The sequence below is a fragment of the Vanellus vanellus genome (genome assembly GCF_965231255.1).
Source record: "Vanellus vanellus genome assembly, chromosome: 3".
NCBI lineage: Eukaryota > Metazoa > Chordata > Aves > Charadriiformes > Charadriidae > Vanellus > Vanellus vanellus.
In genome coordinates this window covers 40672036-40693197 of record NC_138907.1, presented here as the reverse complement: position 1 = coordinate 40693197, position 21162 = coordinate 40672036, and the positions used below count along the sequence as shown (strand labels likewise).

Genomic DNA, 21162 nt, shown 5'->3' with positions numbered 1-21162 from the left:
ACCCAAATTACCATTACTTTACAAAAGGTACTGGAAAAGTCTCTGACCTGCTGGCTGAAAGCAGCAAGCCTGCCTGCATTACAGATAACGTTGCAGTCTGCCTCTCTCTGACTTTAGCATCTTTATCTTAGCAAGCTGATACCACCTGAAAAATTTGACAGACGATAGTATTCTTGAAGGCCAAAAACGATGTCTGTGTAAAGACAACTCAAGCTACTTTGAGTCTGAGCTGAAAAAATAAGATTACTTGATTTGAAATGAGTGCTTATCTAATGTTCCTTCCTCACTGGCGCGCTTGCTTGCTACCGCACTTTCAAATGATGCATTTAGCTAAATCTCTCTGCAGTCACTGGCCAGCCACCTTTGCAGAAAATAGGCTGGAGTGGGAACATTGGGAGAGAAAAATCTGCCCACAACAACCTCCCCTGCAGCATCAGCAGCCTGCTGGTGGTGGGAGTACCTGTGAACCTCCAAGGGAAACCGCTCAGTAAACGACTGAAACCAACCAGAAAAATTGACTCTTCCCTTGACAGGGCTGAAAGGAATGCAAGTTTTGCATCAATAGTAATGAATACAAAGCATGAATTATGCCCCCGTACTAAGGAATCTCCTCAGACCAGCCCAGAGAAGACGGCCAGGCAGGGCAAGCAATGCCGCAGTGCCCTCAGGACACTGATCCGGAAACCTGAGCCACTGAGACCAACATGGGGCCAGTTTGGTTTCTTGCATTGCTCGGTGAGCAATTTCCTACAGGCCTACGCACGTGGCAGCACACTTGCCATGGTGATGCTCTGCAGGCAACACAGCGCGCTCTTTCTCCATTTCCCAACAGGCAGTTGTTGAACTGTCTTGCTTGTACGTTTTCTCTAAACATCTGCTATAGACCACTGCTGGAGAGAAAATACCAGTGTAGGCAGATCCTTCAGCCTGACGTAGTGTGGCCTTTCTCATCTGACATCAGGTGACTCTGAATCTCCCCTAATGACCATGCTTCCTTGCTATTGCGCTTGGAGAGCTGTGGTGTCCTTGTGGCAGAAGCCCCAGAAGCCAGTACTGCAGGCCATACACACAGATGTGCCTCCATACACGAGAGCTGGCGGGATGTCTCCCAGTGTATGCGGCATAAACTAATGCAGCCTCTTACCTTATGTTCTGAAGTTCCTTCCACTTGCAAAACTCAGTATTAGATATCTAATCATGAGATAACATAAGCATCATCTTTATGCAAAAGCACGGAATTTCTAACATGCATGTGCCCCTTTAAAACCAGAAAATAGCTCCTGAAGACTGGGTGCCCCTCACATTTTCTGATTGTCCATCAGTGCTGCCATTACTTTGTCAGAAATCCCAATAAATGCAAAGGTCTGACCTTTTCCCCCAGATAATTTCCTTTTCATAATAGCAAGAAGATCCAACCAAGCAGTGAATTTCTGCGAGGATTATTGCACTTCTTGGGTGGCTGATATGACTTGGCCTCTGGCATCAAGCCACGCTATGTACTCCAGCAATGCACTGCATTTCATAGGTTATTGCTTGCCTATTACTGCCGGGCAAGTGAACGCTCCATACGCTGGAACAAATTCAAACGCCTTGAAAGGAGATATCTTCCTCAGTGTTGGCGTTCGTGTGCTTTGGCTGTAAATTACGCCCAGAGTGTTCATTTTCTTATAAAATGTGTTCTCATCTCATAATAATTAATGGTGTCGAGTTACCGGTGTGAAAAAAGCCCGACTTCACAACAACGATGGATTAATGAAATAACAGTCATGGCTGGAGTAGCAGCAATAAATTGTTGGAGAGGAGTGACACACCTGAAGCGATACTTTCAAAGGCCTTAAATTATTTAGGTTTCAATATTCCTAATAAATATTTGGCTTTTGTTAACATTTGTTTCTGTGTTAAAAATGGAAGTCAGCAGCTCTGGCAAGAACAACTCTTTCACTGATGAGCGTGGGGAAATGGGGTGCCCGTGCTTTCCAAGACGTCCTTCTCTCCCCCAGGGATGACCTCCTAATTCCGTGGTTGTCTCTAGGTCTCAGAGCTTCACTATTTGCGGAAGTGAAATCCAAACCCCACGGGCTCAGAAAGGTCTAGAAACCACACTGCCAAGCTCACAGGTCCAAATCTCTCTCTTTTTAAAACCGGTATAAAGTGAGAAACTCTTGAAGCAGTCAAAAAAGAAACAGAGTAAGAAACAGAGAAAAAGAGAAAACAGAGCAAGCAATTTCCACATAGATACCCTTTTGATTAAATTTTTTATTCACTCCATTTTAATGTTCAATATTATAACATATGAAATACAAGAAGTGGGACAGAGCCCTGCGGATATACTGGGAGGGAGGAAAATCTCATTTAGAACATTGGGAAACATTTGATGTCAGAGCACTGCATCAGGCTTTTGGGAGCCACACCTAAGGGTAAGGCAAAGGGAAAGAAAATACTATCTCTACTTAAAATATGTCTGACATGAGATCCTTAATTGCTGGCATAAACTGGTATAAAAAATTGACAGCTGATAGCAATGGAATTATATCACTTTGTAACTGATGAAGCCTCTCTATGCATTTCCCGATACTTATTATCAATTAAATTAGGTGTTGTAAATTGATAATTAGGTATTGTCAATTAGATTGTCTGGTAGGAAAAAAGAATCCTCTGAAAATTGCATATTCCTCCAAACATCAACTCGATTCAGATCATACAGCAAGACTTATAAATGCTAAACATTTTTTTGTAAAGCAAGTCGGAGCTAATGAAAAGACATCAAAATCATCAAAAAGCTTCCCAACGCAATAAAAAGCATTTGATTTCCTTTCTCCTTGAATGCTTTGTTTTCCCGACTGGAGGTTTTCTTCAGTGTGTTCTCATGATGGCCTCACACTGTTCCTTTATCTCCATCAAGGCTTGCATCAGGCTGTGATCTGTCCCGTGGGTCACCTTCATAATGTCATAGGCCTTGAGGACAGAACAGAAAGGGGCACGTTAGTCACTGCGCAGACCATACGAAGGGGTTGGTCCCTGCCGTGGGGCAGGGATGTCAGTACTGTTCCTCAAGCGGTTGGCAGCTGGGGACTTGAACGCATGGCGTAATAGAAATAGGAGTGAAGTATTCCAAAGCGTATAGTGATTTGTCCCAGGTGAAGGAGGAGGCACCGACACATTATTGTTAGGTGTTAAAGCCCACTAATATGTTGCACAGATGGATGTTTGGACTAGTAGAGAAAGATACTTTTGCACTGAGGCATGAAGGCCATTTTAAGATCGGTCAAATACAACACCCAAGGTTTTGCTACACTATTTAAAAGATGACTGCGACGTTCATGTTCGTAGCCTCAAAGTCTGGTAAATAGAAATGGATTAATGCTTAACCAATGGAATAAAGCGCCTTAACTGTATCAGGAGAAACTATGTATAGCGTCAAACAAATAAATACATTAATAGTTTCACTTTAAGAAGGCCTGCACAGGAATGGTTCTTTGCTGTTCTTCCCAGGGATTATTTTCTCTCTCTGTTGGTCATCTTATATTGCTAGGCCAATTTATGCTTGCTGATGTTGCCTGTGGTGTTGCTGATTCTCTGCCACAGATATGTCTGAAATGCTCTTTGCCCAGCTCATGTGTAGATCATCACTTTTCATATGACATTTCTGCTTCTTCCATCTATTAAATTCCTCCTGCAAGAAGAGAAGTACCAGATGGAAATGGATTCAGCACTTCTGAAGAAAGAAGAAGGGAGCTATACGTGTACTGGTAGGAAAAAAGACATCAGAGATTTTTCTTCATCCCAAATTGAGGAATTGTCAAAAACTAAACGCAGCCTGTGTTTCAATGGGCTCCTGGTCCAATCGGCTGATAAAATTCAGCTAAATCAGCTTCGGATTGCAGAAAAAGAATCTTTTTGGAAACAAGTGTTGAGTAAGGGGCCTCATTTAAATTGAAAAGACAAAACCAAAAATAAATATATTCTCTGGTAGAATGAATGAAAGCCTGCTTCCAAATTTTAGAGACTGGCAAGCACATGGGAATTCTAGCACAGTTTATTTTTGCTTCAAATTAGCTAATTTTTAAAAGAAGAGGGAAGTAGCAAAAGATGAAAAGAACAAGTTGAAATAGCAGTCAAAACAAATCAGTGTGTAAGGAGCTCTAAAAAGAGCCAAATATGTTCTGAGCTACCACAATGCCCTACTACTAAATAATAAAATAGTTAAACAGAACAATGGCAGTGCTTTCATCAGCATTAGAAATGCCTGAGAAATGTGAAATAAAACAGAAATCCTCAATTTTTGAATATTTCCATTTTAGCAGAAATACAAAGCTGCTCGTGTTTTTGCAAAATGTTTGCAAGTAATACATAATTATATTCCCTTGAAAAGACTACCGAAATTGGTCTTAGTGTTCTGCTTTTCCTAATTTAGCATATTGGGGAAATGTTGTAAAGAACAGATCATAAAAATATTTCAACACAGAGTGTGAGGTATTAAGCTATGCAAGAGCTCCTTTTCTTTTTTTTTTTTAATAAATAACTGAAAAAGTAGTGTAAAAAGCAAGAGTAAGAGCCAGTCCTTATCTGGCAGAGACAGCGGGATGGAAACAGATGAACACTGGCATAGTACAGGAATCCCGGGACGGTGCAGAGCAGGAGAGCTGCAGGTGGGATCCCCTGTGTGTTGCAGTGCAGCAATGCGTAGCTGCGTCCAAGCTAACTCGGAAGGGACAGGATCACCCTAGAGCAAAGTGGCCGGGCAAACTGGCCGTGGATCCAGACACAGTCGGTGCAGAGTGTTTGCATGCTGTGGCCAAGAAAGCTGACGGATTTATTGTGAATGACGTACAGTAAGAGCTGTGCATCTGGATACATCTGAGTCGCAGTCCTGTGGCAGCTGACCTCGATCTCCAGCCCACCTACAGGACAGAGGTCAGGCTAGTACTGACCCTGATGCACAGCCAGAGATGTCCATATGGATATATGCCTCTGTTAAAAGGCAAAAATTCTGAATATCAAACGCAATCTTGAGACTATGCTACCATTGCTGACTTCTCTCTCATCTCCAACATTTCCTTTCCGTTTCATCGGTATGGCAGATAAATGCACCCAGTCTTTAGCCTTCTGTTTCCTTCAGGGAGAAAATCATTCTCATGCAATGCACTGTCTCACACGCTGCCGTGCAAGTCAGAGCCAGCTGTACCCAAGTTGGATTACAGTGACTTCAGTAATCCCCAAACTAAACTGGCATTAAGCTAGGTAGCTCTTTTTGCAAAAGTCGGTGCAAAATCGGGGATAATTTCACCTCCAATGCAAGGAATTGTTTTACTGGGCAGAAGCAGCAATACGCAGGCTCTCTGAACACTCCCCTGCTCTCCTAAATCACACAGCCAACCAGCAGATTCGGGGCCAAGCAGAGTCTTGTGGTCAGTGTGGTCTTCCTCTCAGCTAAAAGAACAAATCTAATTATGAAAAACTATAGTAATCGCAAGACGGCAACACAGGCCACAGTGTCATCAACCACACAGTGTCTCCCTGAAGAATATAAAAGCCATTAGATTAGTGGTATGGCTGTTGCTCCATGAATGCAAATGAAATGCAGTGCAGTCGTTTGCGCCTGATTTGCATGGGGATGGGACAGGATGCCCGTCACCACAGCTGCGGGGAACTGTGTGCAGATGCAGGACAGCACGGCTCCATCACAGGGAAAGCAGACGGCAAATGGCCACGTGCCAAAATGGCACGAAGCGAAATGACATTTCAGAGGGAGGATCTGTGTTTTTCCATCTCTTGACTGAAGGGGACACTTGTTACAGCAGGCATAGGAAAACCAAAATCACAGTTACTATCAACAGCAGCTGGTAAACAATTCACACCTAGAGAAAGGAGATTTCTTAGTGTTGCTGTGAAACCTGGGAGCAATTTTACCCCAATTCCTGTGCCTTTTGCCTTCGCACCAGGGATTACAGTAAGAAAGAAAGTGATATTGTATTCATTGCAGGCCTTCAAGAGACAAGACAGCCATGCCCATCAGCTCACGGGAGGACAAAGGTGCTCCTGCGACCGTGCCAGCCAAGTGCAGGGTCTGCAGGGGAAACTGGCCCATCACTCTCGGACATGTGTGCATCCTCCTGCCTGCCTGCCACTGTCCCCACCAGCCATCGCTCAGCAACTGGGCACCGCTGTCCTGGTCAGGAAACTGCGTGGACACAGGCAGCCACCACCACCACCACTGCAGCCCAGAGGACGGAGCAGCAGCTGAGACACCACGCTGCAGCACGCATGGGCTCGCTTCGAGGAGACGACACTCAGAAACGAAGTCATGTCCTGGAATCCAAGCCTTCCTACCTGCACCCTGCCTGTCCATTTCCACTCAGGTTATGGGCAACTAAAGAGGTGAGCTTACAGTGCTGCGAAGGTAACGAATGACACCTAACAAATATTTATGCTAATGAGTGCACCTCAGTACAAATCTATACACTTGCTAGGGGCTCCCGCGAGCACCAGAGATGCAGCCCCATCCTGGGCTCCTGCAGGAGTGCTGCTTCCCGGTCGAGAAGCTTTTCTCTTCGCAAGGCAGCTTGTTGCACCTTTTGTTATTGCCGCTTTTTACAGTCATTGCAGGCTCTTTAAATTAGGTTTGTCAGACTGGGCTCCAGCTCTGGTCTTTTGCTGACGAAGGTTTTCCTGATCTATAATTCCATTTGTCCTCCCACCATTGCATCTTTCATATATATATGTATATCAATTTAAAAATAATATGGTGGTTGTACAGTAAACCCAGGGCTACCTTCAGGTTTTATTTCAGAAGTGGAGTATTGGTTCTCTGTGACACTTCTATTTCCAAAAGCTGGCAAATTAGATTCTGCAGGGCCTAATATACTTTTAGGGGATGATTTCATTTTAATGGGTAACAGGAAGTCCTCCACATTATTTAAGCCTTCTTTGGGGGTGCAGGGCAGACAGCTAAACCCCAAAGGCATTAAGAGTAATGTGGCTATGATAGTAATTCATTTTCGGGCGGCACAGAGAGCAGCAGTAAGGGCTGGGCTGCAGAGCTGTGTATGAAGATCTACTGGTCTTAACTGGCTGCGCATCTGATGTGGAGAGGCTGTCAATCCCCAGCAGCTCTGAGGCTGTGCCTGATTGAACAGGATTTATACGAGTGAGGTGAATTTCACTCAGATCTCAATTCCTCTGCACCTTCCACATCCTCCTCCTTAATGCTGCACTGAAATTAGTCTGACGAGGGCTCCAACAGGGTGCTTTTCAGTGTCAGAGTGTATTAAGAAGAGTAATGAAGCAGGGAAGGTAATCGAGTTTCTGCTCTGAGCATGTGGCATGCTCTGTTGACACATCTAATGACAAAGGGCCAAACTGTGTTCTCATATAACTCTAGGACATTGTATGAGTTATATTAGGAATCACATCCTTTACTCCCAACAAACTGGGAATTATATCTTGCTTTAATTTGTTCCAGCGTAGACAGCGATGATTGCAATCAGTTTCAGATCTTATCCAAAGAAGCGTTGTGTCCTATGCTTACAAGTTGCATGGAGAAACAGGACGACAAGAAGCTTTTCCTCCTCTCAGCTGTGCTCCCAGAGAGCGGGAGTTCAGTCTCTCCCTGTCTCACACTTGTGGGTGAAAAGGGGGAGGCTGAACAGGGAATAGGCAAAACCACAACAGGATTAGTTTGCAAATGGTTCTGCATCTCAGTTGTAGAACCCTTAGTGTGTCCTTGTGGACCACTCATGGCTTGGAGACCACAGTTAGAGATGCACTGAGGTATGGCATAGAATGGTAAGCGGCACCTTATTCTCCCTTTTCAGGGAAAGAGGAGATCACAGCTTGAAAAAAGGTTCCCATGTTAGGAATTGCTCAGTATTCAAAGGATATTACAGTAGCAATCTGGCTTGCAATGGGCAACTTCTTCACTAAAACATAAAAAACCCCATCACAACTTCCACCTTCACCGCTGAGCATCATTCAGATTTCTCTGGGGAAATTCACTCCAGTTTAATTTAATGCAGTATCATATTAGAAATGCAATTAGAAGAATGCCTGTTGATATATTGCGGCAGTATCAATGAAAATACAAGCTCCTCTGACTGGGGTCTCACTCTAACTTCTAAAGGAAAGTCTGAATGTTTGGAAATTATAAATATTATGGGGGAAACAGCAGAGCAGATTACCTGGCACATGACAGATATATGACTGACTTCAGAATAATGTGTGGAAAATAGAATTGATTACTCTTCCATCTGCTTTTTAACGATCAGAATTGGCCATAATTTAAGTTAAATGTATCAAGTGAAGATTTAAGTTACCAGGACTTAGTAAGACTGTCATCATATTGAATACTATTTTATTATTTCAACATGTGGAAATTATCAGTTATTCAGCTTGCATAATTAATCAGATGTTAAAACCAAATAGATACGGGGGTTGAAAAAAGTAAGTACAAAATACTAAGTTATCTAGAGAGTCTTGACTGATCTTAACTTTATAAGGGATCCAGGCAGGAGTAAAAACCACTTCTCCCCACACGCCCAGTGCAGACACCCGTCCCCTTCTATCCCAGGCAGCTGCCCTAACTCTTTGCCACAAGACTACCCCTTCACATAGTACGGATGTTAAACAAAGGGGACATAGAGCCAACTTCTGCACTTCTTTCCAACGCTGGCGCCAGCACTGAGGCCCGCTCCTGCCCAGCAGCAAGAGGCAAGCAGCTGGGCCGGGTGGCTTTCTGCAGCACCCAGCGCAGGCAACGAGGAGGCTGCGTCAGGCACTGGAGGTGGGCCGAGAGACAAGAGGGGGAACCACATGGAGCATGTGCTGTCTTCAGGCCAAGTTGATGCCGGGACAATCAATAATACAAGGGAATTAGCGTAAGACCTCTTTGAGGGGAACTGGAGGCAGCACATCTTCCAGGGGGAGAAAAACACCCTAGCAGTGATTGAGGGTTGAGATGGGAAGCAAGTGAGAGCTTATGTCCTGAGGACATGTTGCACATAGAAACGGATTCTTCAATATATTTAAGATGATCCTAACAGTAATATAACGGCAGGACAAATAAGAGCCCGAGGTGGGAGGAAATTAATATAAAAGTCAGCTCAGGTACAAGAGGGATGGCTTAAAGCTGAAATGTAACTAGCAAAGCACCAGCTGCAACACCAGGTCAAAGAAGAGAAAGATGATGAATGATATAGGAAAGGGAGGGATCAAGAAGCATGCCTTTTGATTTGAGTGTGCCTCACAATAAAATACAAGCGTTAAAGGCAAAGTTCTCCAATCTGAAACCACAGATCCCCGATAGGGAATAAGGAAGGTAGAAACTGCAGCTCTGCTCCTGTTCTTGTACTTTCATTGCTTCTAGATTCACTTTGCTACAGAGAGAAGGAGAGTATGAGGCACTGAGATATTTTTATCTCTTCAGATCTAATAGTGATTTTTCATCCAGGCACCTCTGAGCAATCGAACTGTAATTAGCAGTGACTAATACTGGAAGAATACTGGGGAATAAACAGGAGGAGTTAGAGATCTGTGTGCGGTCACAGGACCATGATCTCATTGCAATTACTGAGACGTGGTGGGATGGCTCACACGACTGGAACACTGTCATGGAGGGCTATGTTCTCTTTAGGAAAGATAGTCTGGCGAGGCGAGGTGGTGGAGTTGCTCTTTATGTGAGAGAGCAACTGGAATGTATTGAGCTCTCCCTGGGAGCAGATGAAGAGCAAATTGAGAGCTTGTGGGTAAGGATCAAGGGGCAGGGTAATATGAGAGACACTGTTGTGGGTGTTTATTACAGGCCACCTGATCAGGATGGGGTAGTTGATGAGGCCTTCTACAGACAGGTGAAAATCACCTCACAATCACAGGCCTTGATTCTCATGGGGGACTTCAATTACCCTGATATCTGCTGGGAAGGCCACACAGCTGGACATGTACAGTCCAGGAGGTTCCTCCAGTGCATTGATGACAACTTTTTGACCCAGGTGGTGGAGGAGCCTACAAGGAAAGGTGCTCTACTGGACCTGGTACTGACAAACAAAGAGGGACTGGATGCAAAGGTTGGGGGCAGACTGGGCTGCAGTGATCATGAGAAGATAGAATTCAGGATTAAGTGTAGTATAGACAAAATGACAAGTAGAGTTGAAACCTTAAACTTCAGGAGGGCTAACTTTGATCGTTTCAAGGAGTTGCTTGGAGAAATCCCATGGGAGAGGGCTCTAGAGGGCAAGGGGGCTCAAGAGAGCTGGCTGCTATTTAAGCGTCACTTCCTCCAAGCTCAGGATCAGCGCATCCCAAAGAGAAAGAAATCAGGCAAGGGAAGAAGGAGACCTGCATGGCTGAGCAGGGACCTTCTGAAAAAGCTCAGGTGGAAGAAGGGAGTTTACAATAGGTGGAAGAAGGGGCTGACTGCTTGGGAGGAATACAAGAATGCTGTCAGGGTATGCAGGGAGGAAACAAGGAAAGCCAAGGCAGCCTTGGAATTGAACCTGGTGAGGGATGTCAAGGCCAACAGGAAGGGTTTCTTTAAGTATATAGGAGACAAAAGGAAAACTAGGGAAAATGTGGGCCTGCTGTTGGACGAGACAGATGCCATGGCGACAGATGATGCAGAGAAGGCGGAGTTGCTAAATGCATTCTTCACTTCTGTCTTCACTGTTCGGGCCAGTCCTTGGGAAACCCAGACTTTGCAGGTAACAGAGAAAGTCTGGAGGGAGCAAGACTTTCCTTTGGTTGACGAGGAGCAAGTTAGAGATCAGTTAGATAAACAGGATATCCACAAAACCATGGGGCCTGATGGGATGCACCCTCGAGTGCTGAGGGAGCTGGGGGAAGTCATTGCTGGGCCGCTCTCCATCATCTTTGAAAGGTCCTGGAGGACAGGTGAGGTGCCTGAGGACTGGAGGATAGCTAATGTCACTCCAGTCTTCAAAAAGGGCAAGAAGGATGACCCGGGAAACTACAGGCCGGTCAGCCTCACCTCCATCCCTGGAAAGATGATAGAACAGCTTGTGCTGGGTATCATCTCAAAGCACCTGGATGAAAAGAAGGTTATCAGAAGTAGTCAACATGGATTCACTAAGGGGAAGTCATGTCTGACTAATCTGATAGCATTGTATGATGAAGTGACTAGATGGGTGGATGAGGGGAGGGCAGTGGATGTTGTCTACCTTGACTTTGGCAAGGATTTTGACACTGTCTCCCACATCATCCTCACATGCAAACTTAGGAAGTGCGGGCTAGATGAATGGACAGTGGGGTGGATTGAGAACTGGCTGACAGATAGAGCTCAGAGGGTTGTGGTTAGTGGTGCAGAGTCTAGTTGGAGGTCAGTAACAAGTGGTGTCCCTCAAGGGTCAGTACTGGGTCCAGTCCTGTTCAATATATTCATCGATGATCTGGATGAAGGGATAGAGTGTACCATCAGCAAGTTTGCTGATGACACTAAACTGGGAGGAGTGGCTGACATGCCAGAAGGCTGTGCTGCTTTACAGCATGACCTGGACAGGCTGGAGAGTTGGGCAGGGAGGAACCTAATGAAATTCAACAAGGGTAAATGCAGGGTACTGCATCTGAGGAGGAATAACCCCACGCATCAGTACAGGTTGGGGGCTGACCTCCTGGAGAGCAGCTCTGTGGAAAGGGACCTGGGAGTCCTGGTGGACAACAGGATGACCATGAGCCAGCAATGTGCCCTGGTGGCCAAGAGGGCCAATGGCATCCTGGGGTGCATCAAAAAGAGTGTGGCCAGCAGGTCGAGGGAGGTCATCCTCCCCCTCTACTTTGCCCTGGTGAGGCCGCATCTGGAGTACTGCGTCCAGTTCTGGGCTCCCCAGTTCAAGAAAGACAGGGATCTGTTGGAGAGGGTCCAGCAAAGGGCTACAAAGATGATTAGGGGATTAGAACATCTTTCATATGAGGAAAGGCTGAGGAACTTGGGTCTTTTTAGTCTAGAGAAAAGAAGACTGAGGGGGGATCTTATTAATGCTTTCAAATACTTAAAGGGAGGATGCCAGAGGGATGGGAGGAGTCTTTTTTCAGTGGTGCCCATTGATAGGACGAGGGGTAATGGGCACAAGCTTGAACATAGGAAGTTCCATCTTAACATGAGGAGGAACTTCTTCACTTTGAGGGTAGTGGAGCACTGGAACAGGCTGCCCAGAGAGGTTGTGGAGTCTCCCACTCTGGAGACATTCAAAACCTGCCTGGACGCTGTTCTGTGCGACCTGTTGTAGGTGACCCTGCTCTGGCAGGGGGGTTGGACTAGGTGATCTCAAGAGGTCCCTTCCAACCCTGACTATTCTGCGATTCTGTGATTCTGTGAAATCAGTGCCTGAAATGCTGAGTGACACTACGCTGCATCTTGGGGAGACACCACTGATGGAAAAAGCGGTGAGGAGTATCCAAAGGCATGAGGTGCAGTCAGAGCAGAAGTGGGGAACACACGGCAGGTGTGGGGGAAGCGAGGGAGGGGGACACAGAAGAAGCAGTTCACAATACTGACCTGTTTCAAAGTCTCCAGCGCTTGAGGAAACATATCTTGACTGTACTGCAGTTTGCCCACTCGCATCAGCTGGACAGCCCTCAGCGGATGGAAACCGGGATAATACAGTCTGCAGAGAAAAGGGAGGAAAATGTGTCACTGTCAGCTCTCACCTTCACAGTCACTGCCTCTGCGGAGAGCTATTAGGGTGGGACTGCAAAGTCATTGTGAATGTTAATAAGGTACTCAGAGAAAATTAGCTGCGCTACTGAGAAGCATGAAATACTGAGGGGAATTAGCAAATTATTAGTCTCCATCTCAGAGGAAAGCCTTTAACATTATCCTGTTAGAAAGTGACGGGAGTGGGATTATTTAATTCGCTACTGTTGGATAATACAATAGCATTTACTGTACTTAGTGTTGCAAACAGAGGTCACTCACAATCCCAGGTCTCTGGAGAGGTATAATTTTAAGAGGAAGCTACAGCAAGGAACCCAGTCCCAGATCCTCCAAGATGAAGGAAAGGGACTGCAGGGAAAGCAGGTATGTAACATCGAGGCCACCATTTCTAAGGGTTTGCTTGCTTGCTCCCTGTTGGAGAAAGAACTGGTGCTGAACGTTCAGGTAAACATCTCAGACTTGGCTTGTGCATCTAGGCAAGGTATCTGCTAGTGCGAGGATACACTCCCATTCTTACTCAATTAATTTTATAGAAGCAGAGGTTTTCCATCAATCTCACTGGAGTTAATAAAAACAGAACTATGCTCTCTTTTTTTCTAGGAAGTAGATGGAGATCAATGTCACCATCAATTACTCCATGTATGTTACTCCACAAATGTCCATGCTTTCACGGTGGCCAGTCTCCATTTCCAAATCCTGCTGGCCCTTGGCTCACAACACCTGGATTTCACCCCAGCCCTGTGACCTGGATGTGGAGAGCACAGCATCTCGGAAGAGCAACCTGGGGGCTGCAGAAAGCCGTGGACATGACTTGCCTGGAACTGGTCAGCAGGAAACATGAAGTGAAGGGACACACCTGGAAGTTAAGTCACCTGCAAAAGTTCTTAGGTTTTTTTGACTAACTACAAAAATGAAAAAGTACAAGTCTTAAGCGTGACTCACTGAAGACGAATGTCCCATTTGATCAAACAGCATTTTATTTCCTCAAGTACACCAGCAGCGTGCTTGAGGAGTGTCTAAAAGAATACAAAATTTGTTACAACCCCAGGAAGAAGAGCCGATAAGCTTCCCCAAATCTACTCTTTGAAGAATTTTTTTGTGTGTTTACACCAAACCTATGATCACTGGACTTCAGGGAAACTGCTAATGGATGATACCACTGCAGTCAGAAAGACACTTAAGTCTGCGTAAGTATGATTAAATGCATGCTAAGACATTAAACAATGTAAATTTGTACGATGCATAGGAATCTTCTGATAAGTCTGTGTGCAAATGAATGAGTTCTCTTTCTCCATTATTTTTCACCAATGAAAATGCAAACATGATTAAATACAATTGTTTAAATGGCAGTGTATCTGGCTGTCCTTACAAATCTCAAATGAAGATGCGTAAACATGATGGAAAATATTTTCACACCCCAAACCCCCTTTTCTGCTGATCCTACACAATTTCAATGAAGACATAGAGAAACACATGGGAAGCACGCCTGGCAGGATCTCAGGAGCAACAGCTCTTGATCTGCCAAAGCCTCTCACAAAGCAGCAGAAACCAAGTCCACAATGAGAATAGTCCACCCTGAATTGCCACAAGCACCACCTGTTCAGACCCCTTGGGGGTTGCAGTTCAAAAAGGGCTGGAGAGCCAACAGACAAGAGAGAAGAAAAATGACAGCACTTATCTCAGTCCAAACTGACCACTCAGGAACTTCAAGGATCCAGTTAAACAAACACTGGAAAATTATCAGCGGGTTTATTTTTAGATTTTGGTTCTGATTGTTACATCAATTAACATGGTGCTATCTGCTACCAGTTAAACAGGGAGAAAATGCAACTAAGTCAGAGATTTTGGTGTGAATTAGTGAAGAGTAATAGAAATTGCAGCACTAACATGGCACAAATGGGAGTAGAGAGCGCGTGTACAACTTTGTAAAAATTGCAAAAAAATGATGCCCATATGATTGCATACTTCTGCCCTCATCTATGACAGCTGCAAAAGGCAGGAGTAAAAAGTTTATTCCCTCTCCTCTGGGCCACTGAAAAGCCAGGATGCCCGGGGTAAGGATCACAGCCACAGGAGAAGGAGCCAGGGAGGCAAAGATTTTTCCATGAGATGATAACTCATTTTTGCAGTCCCCACTAGACTGCCTCTGCTGTATCCTGACAGCTCTGATTCTTTTCCCACTGCTCCTTCCCGGCCTCTTCACATCTCCTTCATTCCACACCTTTATCTTTCATGCTTTCAACTATCTTTTTAACGTCTCTCCTTTTCCTCTCCCTCCTGAATAACCAGCCCCATCCAAAATATCCACACAAACAGGGTATTTGGGTCCTGCCTCGCCTGCAGCCACTGCAGGGACATCAACTCACGTAGACAAACCCAGGCTATGCTTCAGTTCAGCAATGGGCCACCTCCTAAACTTCACACGGGTCCATCAGAATTCAGAATCTGCCCCTCCATGCAAATGGGTTTCTTTCTTTAGATCATACCCTCACCTGTAAAGATTAAGGATTGTGGTATATGCAATACCAGAGAAAACAGATGGCAATTTAGCAATGTCAGGTACTCGGCTCAGACAACCAGCCATAAACTAAAGCACGTAAAAATTTAAGATGAGGACAAAGAAGGAGTAAGTGTGAAACAAAGAACCCTCGCGCTCATAAATATTTACAAAGCTGTTTTACTGAGCTGATTTATGCTCTGATGTTATGCATGTACATAGTTATATTTTGCAAGCCTTAAAATTGACATTTGAAACAACTGTTTATTATCATATTCTCGAATAAATCTATTAAACTATAGGTACACCTTTTGCAGAAGCACATCCATTGAGTGAGTTTACTAGAGAAATCCAGGCAGCTTGCAGCTCTTCTGGGAGACATGTAAGTGGGAAAAATGCTGCTGGCTTCTTCGAGGCATCCCTAGAATTCAGTATTACGAAAAACTGGCATGGTAGAAAGAACTAAGGAGCAGTGTCAGGTACTCCTGAGCCAATTTATTATCCCCACGCATTGCTCTGAACAAAAACAAAGTGGATACATTTAAGAAAAAGGAAGACATTTACCAGCCAAGGAACTGATACCTAAAGACTATCAACATGAGACTAAGACAACTATAGAGAAATACATGCTGTAAAACACATTGCAGCTTGAGAAGCGCAGGGTTTCAATCTGAAAAGGATTTTATGAGATTTACCGAGGCCTGAGGGATGGGAAGGGGAACAGTTACATACTGAAAGCTGAAATAAAGATAGTTCTGTGGAGTGATGTTTCCTGGCCCTTGGCACTGGTCAATGCCCAGTAGTCCACTTGTAAAGAAAGATTAAACAGAATACTACTAACAAGTAAGGCTGCACTGTAAACAAGAGAACTGGAGGAGGCTGAGCAATATCTGTGCATTTTGTATCACATCCTCTGTTTATATAAGACAGCACAGCTCTGTTCCCATCTATGACCAACAGCATCCATGCTAGCCCGCCTCTCCAGCCTGCCTTCCTGCCTATCGACTGTCCGTCCCCGTCCCCCCCCCAGTTTGGTGTCATCTGCAACCTCACAGAAGTGCCTTCTTTTGCCTCCTCCAGGTCATTGATAAAGATATTAAACAGGATGAGTCCAAGGACAGACCCCTGCAATACCCCACTGTTACTTCATCCAAACAGGGTATGACCCAACAGCCATGACCCATACTCTGTAAAGCAATAGCTGCTCATAATACACCATGAGATTGACAGCTCCTATTTCTAATTCAGTCACACGGTTTGCCTTGATTAACCCCCAGAGCAGACACTGATCATATACTTTATAAAAAAAAATTTTTTTCTTAATTCTATATATTAGCTCTGAATATCTCCACGCAATCCCTTGTGTTCTCATGTAAAGGACAATGTAAAAAAGACAACCATTGACAAATTTTAGCCAGTTCTGCCTATTTTTAATACTGTAGTTCCATTAATTCCATTCAACTTATCTCCCATTACTGGGTAAATAATCAGAGCTTTTGTCTTCTTTTGTGAATTAAAGCCTAGTATTAAAAAAAAAGAGACTACGCAAAACCACTGCCTCTTTCAATGCCGCATATTTTAAAATAAATAGGCACCTACATTTCCCTGTAAATCAGTCTGGGGGGTTAACGTTTACACTGTTGTCTTCAGCCTGATGTAATTAGAAGCAGGCAGGACTTATAAAACCTGAAATAAAGGTTTAAAGTGGAAATGTTACAAGGTTGTTTAATAAGGTGACACGTAAAAAGTGATGCTATACATTAAATTGGTTTGCAGTACCTTTCAGTGCAAGTAAATATGACAGCATAAAAGACAGAAAGTAGTTTTAGGAGCCCCAGCAACAGAGAAGGAATTAAGAAGAGGCTCCTGGGCTTCAGGAAAGGTGGTGAGCAGAATGCAAAGGGGACAGCATCAGCCTCATCACGCAAATGTGCTAGCTACAGCTGGTGGAAATGTTTACCTCAAATATAGCACCCAATAAGTTCAACCTTCTCTTTTTGTGACTCATTCTTGATTTCTGAACTGCTCGGTATTTGAATATATTCATTGAAGCTCTGCACTGAACTGCAGCTTAGGAATTATTTTTATGTTGTTCAGTTATTTGTGTTTTCATTATTTATTGATGTGAGATGGTCATCTAATTCACACGACATTACTTCCGTTCCTTGGCTGGGATGATCAATGGGTTCTAAATATAGAAATTATGAGAAGCATTTTTAGGACAAATTTAAGGAAAAATTATTATTTGTGGTAAAAAGTATGAAACATTTGGTATCTATCAACATTTCCAGGGAGGAACTAGTTACTTTATGAATAGTCAAAGAAATCTTATACCTCAGGAGCATAAGACAGGTAAACTAACTGTGCTCATTTAGGAGCTCACAGATCTTAATGCCAAAGGTGCTGCAGCTGTTCAGTCTGATCTGCACGGAATTTCACCTAGCAATTCCTGCTCCAAAACCAGCAATTTGAGGCTGAAATAGTGCTTAACAAGCAATGTTCTATTCATAGAAAATAATCTTAAGCAGCTTTATACATAATTTGCTCAATATTAGTATTTCTTAATAAGCATGAGCCCCGTGCAAGAGTTTTGCCTGGGATGGAACAAGGTTAAAGGGTTATTTTTGGAGGAAGTGAGAATGTGTTATCGATACTGGACAAAGTGACTCTGTTTTGTATGATAAGTATTAGAAGTCTAGTTGGAACCATAAAATTTCTAAGAACAATACATCTGTCTTAACCTGTGTATAATCCTGAGAGGTCCCTGTGAAAGTTTTCCAAAAGAATACTGGCCTGTCTCTCATGTTAATAATGAGGTTTTTTCTTGGAATAATAATGGTGTTAACCTGTTATTCTTTCTGGCTTCTCTTTCTCCCTCTCTTTCTTTTCTTCTTTTAACAACTTCCTATTTATCATGGATGACGAGATAACTTTAAATCAGTTCAGTACCTTATAACTCCCCTTATACCTTCTGCAGCAGCCATCTCATTTTTGGAGTAGCAGACTAAATCCTTCACCTGTGGCAGAGCTGGTATACTCCAGCTGCCCTGAAATGTTTATTGTCCGTTTTATCTCCCCACAGTGTCTCACGGAGACAATCAAGGCAGCAGTGAACAGTTTAATGCTGGCATCACTCTTTTCTATTTTTTCCCAGATTTGACCCCTCTCACGTGGATTTTGGGATCGGCTCCTCAGCACTACAAGGGAGGTCTTCTTAGAGGTAACCGCTAGTGCACATCCCTAAAGCATAAGAAAAATCTTTGCCAGCGGTAAGAAGACATTATTAGTAGTAGAAGCTTTATGCTGGAAAATCTCTTACAAATTAAAGCAGGAAAAGTTACCTTCTTTTACTATTACATAAACCTATTCATTACCTTAAGAGACTTATCCTTCTTCTGGTTTAATCACATAACAGCAGAAAGTCGGCATAATTTTCTGAGCCAGCTGGGGTCTGACCAGAGTTCACTTGGAAGTCTCCATACTCTTAGAATATACCCTGGCCGTACATTTGCAGTCTAATTTACACGTGCTCTCTATCTGCATTGGTATATATTGGTATATATCTTGGTATCCCCAGTACTGAAATTTTCACCAATGATCACAACTCACGTACGAGCCTCATCATACTAAGCATGAAAGAGCATGGCACGACGGCCTTTGTTCTGCACAGATAAGACACAGAGGCCCGGGCAAATGAAGTGGTTTGTCCAGTGTTACAAGAGAAAGCGTCAGTGAAAGCCAAGAGTTGAACCTAGACCTCATTGTGACTTTAGGATGTTTTTTGGTTCGTGCAGAGTCCGGTTCTTGTGTCTCTGCTGTCTTGTCTGTCTGGCTCTGCCAATCCAAATGAAAGTAAATGCAGTTTCATGGGCTTAACAGGCTTGCTGTACTTTGTAAATGAAACGTTGAAAGAGTAACCTTAGTTTAGAAACTTTTGTGTCAGACTGCCAATTTATTTTTCTGGTTTTTGTTTGGGTTTTTTTTTGTTTTTTTTTTGTTTTAATTATTCTGTCCTCACTCAAGAAATGTCTTGTTATTTCAGTGAAATAACTGGCTCTGGAAACAGTTCAGGATTTAGATCTGGCTCAGAATACTTTTCATCACATCTGCATCTCATACTGTTCCATTACTATTTGTTTCGGTAATTTAACTGATGTGATCAAATAAGCAATCACAATTCTTAATCAATTGAATTCTCAAGAAATGTTAGCTATCCATCTCAGAAATCATGGCTCTCTGGCTGCTGATCATTCTGCTGTATTCCTTATGGTGATAATTTATGTCACGTTAAAATGGATATTGTTCCAGATGTTGGCTCTGCCAAGATTTGAATGATAACTTTAATAAAATGACCAAGTGGTATACACTACGATTTTCATCTTGGCTCTTGATCTGTCTCAGTCATCCACTTAAAATGCTGACACTGTCTGTTTGGACTGTCTGCTTCAAATTTTCTGTCATCTTCTGCTGTTAAGAGATGTTAAGGAAAGAAAGAGTGCTCAATCTGGAATGGAAGTAGGAAAAGATTTCATATAGATCGTCCCTGTGTCCTGGCTGATCTTCAAAATATCTTGTAGCTCTTGTGTTTTTTTGTCACGAGTTCACCATCTTTACAGCTAAAGATGGTAGGATGGACTGTTACTGCAGATAGGAACATATCATCTCAGTCCTTGCATAACCAGAAGAACAAGAGATTAAGGTCAACAGTTCACTTCAAATGATTTATAAAAAGATTTTAAAAGCCACATAGAGTACATTGGAAGAATGCCAGAAAACACAAGAAGTGTAGGAAAGACAGCAAAGGAAGAATGGGAAAGCTACTTAAAGAGAACATGCATGGGAAGAGAAGTAAAATATGAAAGGAAAACATACACTAGAGACACTAATTTGTGACAAAGACCTTGGTGTCACCTTCACATCCAGCAGTGAACCTATGACTATCTGCTGATGTCAAGAAAAACATCCCACCCTCAGTATCTCGTACAGCTGAGGATGCAACTTCAAGACTGGTGGCAGACACAAGCAATGCAAGTTTTCTTAGAGCATATCACGCATCTACAGGTTTCCATGATCTCTCTTCTTCAGCCACAGAACCAGAGAGTGACAAGAAAATGAAAAGCACTGCTGGATCCCTTACGTGAGTTGCAGATAACTTTCCTCTAATTGAGTCCCTCTGCTATGATTTGAGTTCCCCCAGTATCAGAGCTACAGACATTTAATTGCTACTGGTGGCAGTAAACTTCGGAGAGGTCACACGAGTGTGTGTGCCTGCGTGTGAGCACAAACTGCATAAGGAAGGACACAGCTGGTAGTATTGACATCTTCAATGCAAAATGTCTTCTCTCCACTCACTCACCAGTACATCAGATCCCCTCAGAAGTCTCTTGTAATACAAAAGACTGATAACATGCGAGTTAGATCACTTGTTTAAGCAATAGTATCAAACTTGTTTCCTTTTCTATCATATCTCCAGATAATTCTCCAGAGAAACTGTCAGGTGCAGTACAATAACTCTCTCTCTTTAGAGAGATGATGACAAATACCAATTTCAGATAGGATGGCTGAAATCTGGAGAGACATAGTCATTTTTCTCATGACAGCTGTGGGTCGGGAAAGAATCAAAGCAGCGTGTTCTTTGGCTGGATTTCTGTCACTTTTCACTTCTGGGGACTAGAAAGTTATTGTTATTTTTATTATTATTTTTTTTTTTACACATAGATCAGTGCTTTAGTAGGCATTTATGTGGCATTCGGTACAGTGATGGGTTCCGAAGTAAGCTGTATAATTTGCAAAATAGGTCTTGGAGTTATAAGGGAGAGTTCTGTGAAAACATTAGCTCTGTGAACGTTACGGTGAAAAAAGCAAAACAAATATTAAGATATTTTTAGGAAAAGCAAACAGAGAAGTACTGTAAAAATCCATCATGCCCCTGCAACATTTCTGATTCTGTCTTCTCAGAAGAGTTCAGCAGAAAGGTATAGACAGGGGTGATGAGGACAGTTAG

General features: G+C 43.4%; 1 protein-coding gene across 1 annotated transcript in view; it reads right to left on the bottom strand.

Annotated features, from left to right (window-relative positions):
- Positions 1–2789: 2789 nt before the first annotated feature.
- Positions 2790–21162, bottom strand: part of SMYD3 (SET and MYND domain containing 3) — a gene marked incomplete at its 5' end in the record, with an annotated part of 432372 nt that continues 413999 nt past the window's right edge. The window contains 2 exons of the mRNA XM_082481422.1: positions 2790–2955; positions 12503–12611. Of these exons, the coding sequence (XP_082337548.1) occupies positions 2854–2955; positions 12503–12611 (211 nt within the window). The 3' untranslated portion in view covers positions 2790–2853. The remainder of the gene's footprint in view (positions 2956–12502; positions 12612–21162) is intronic.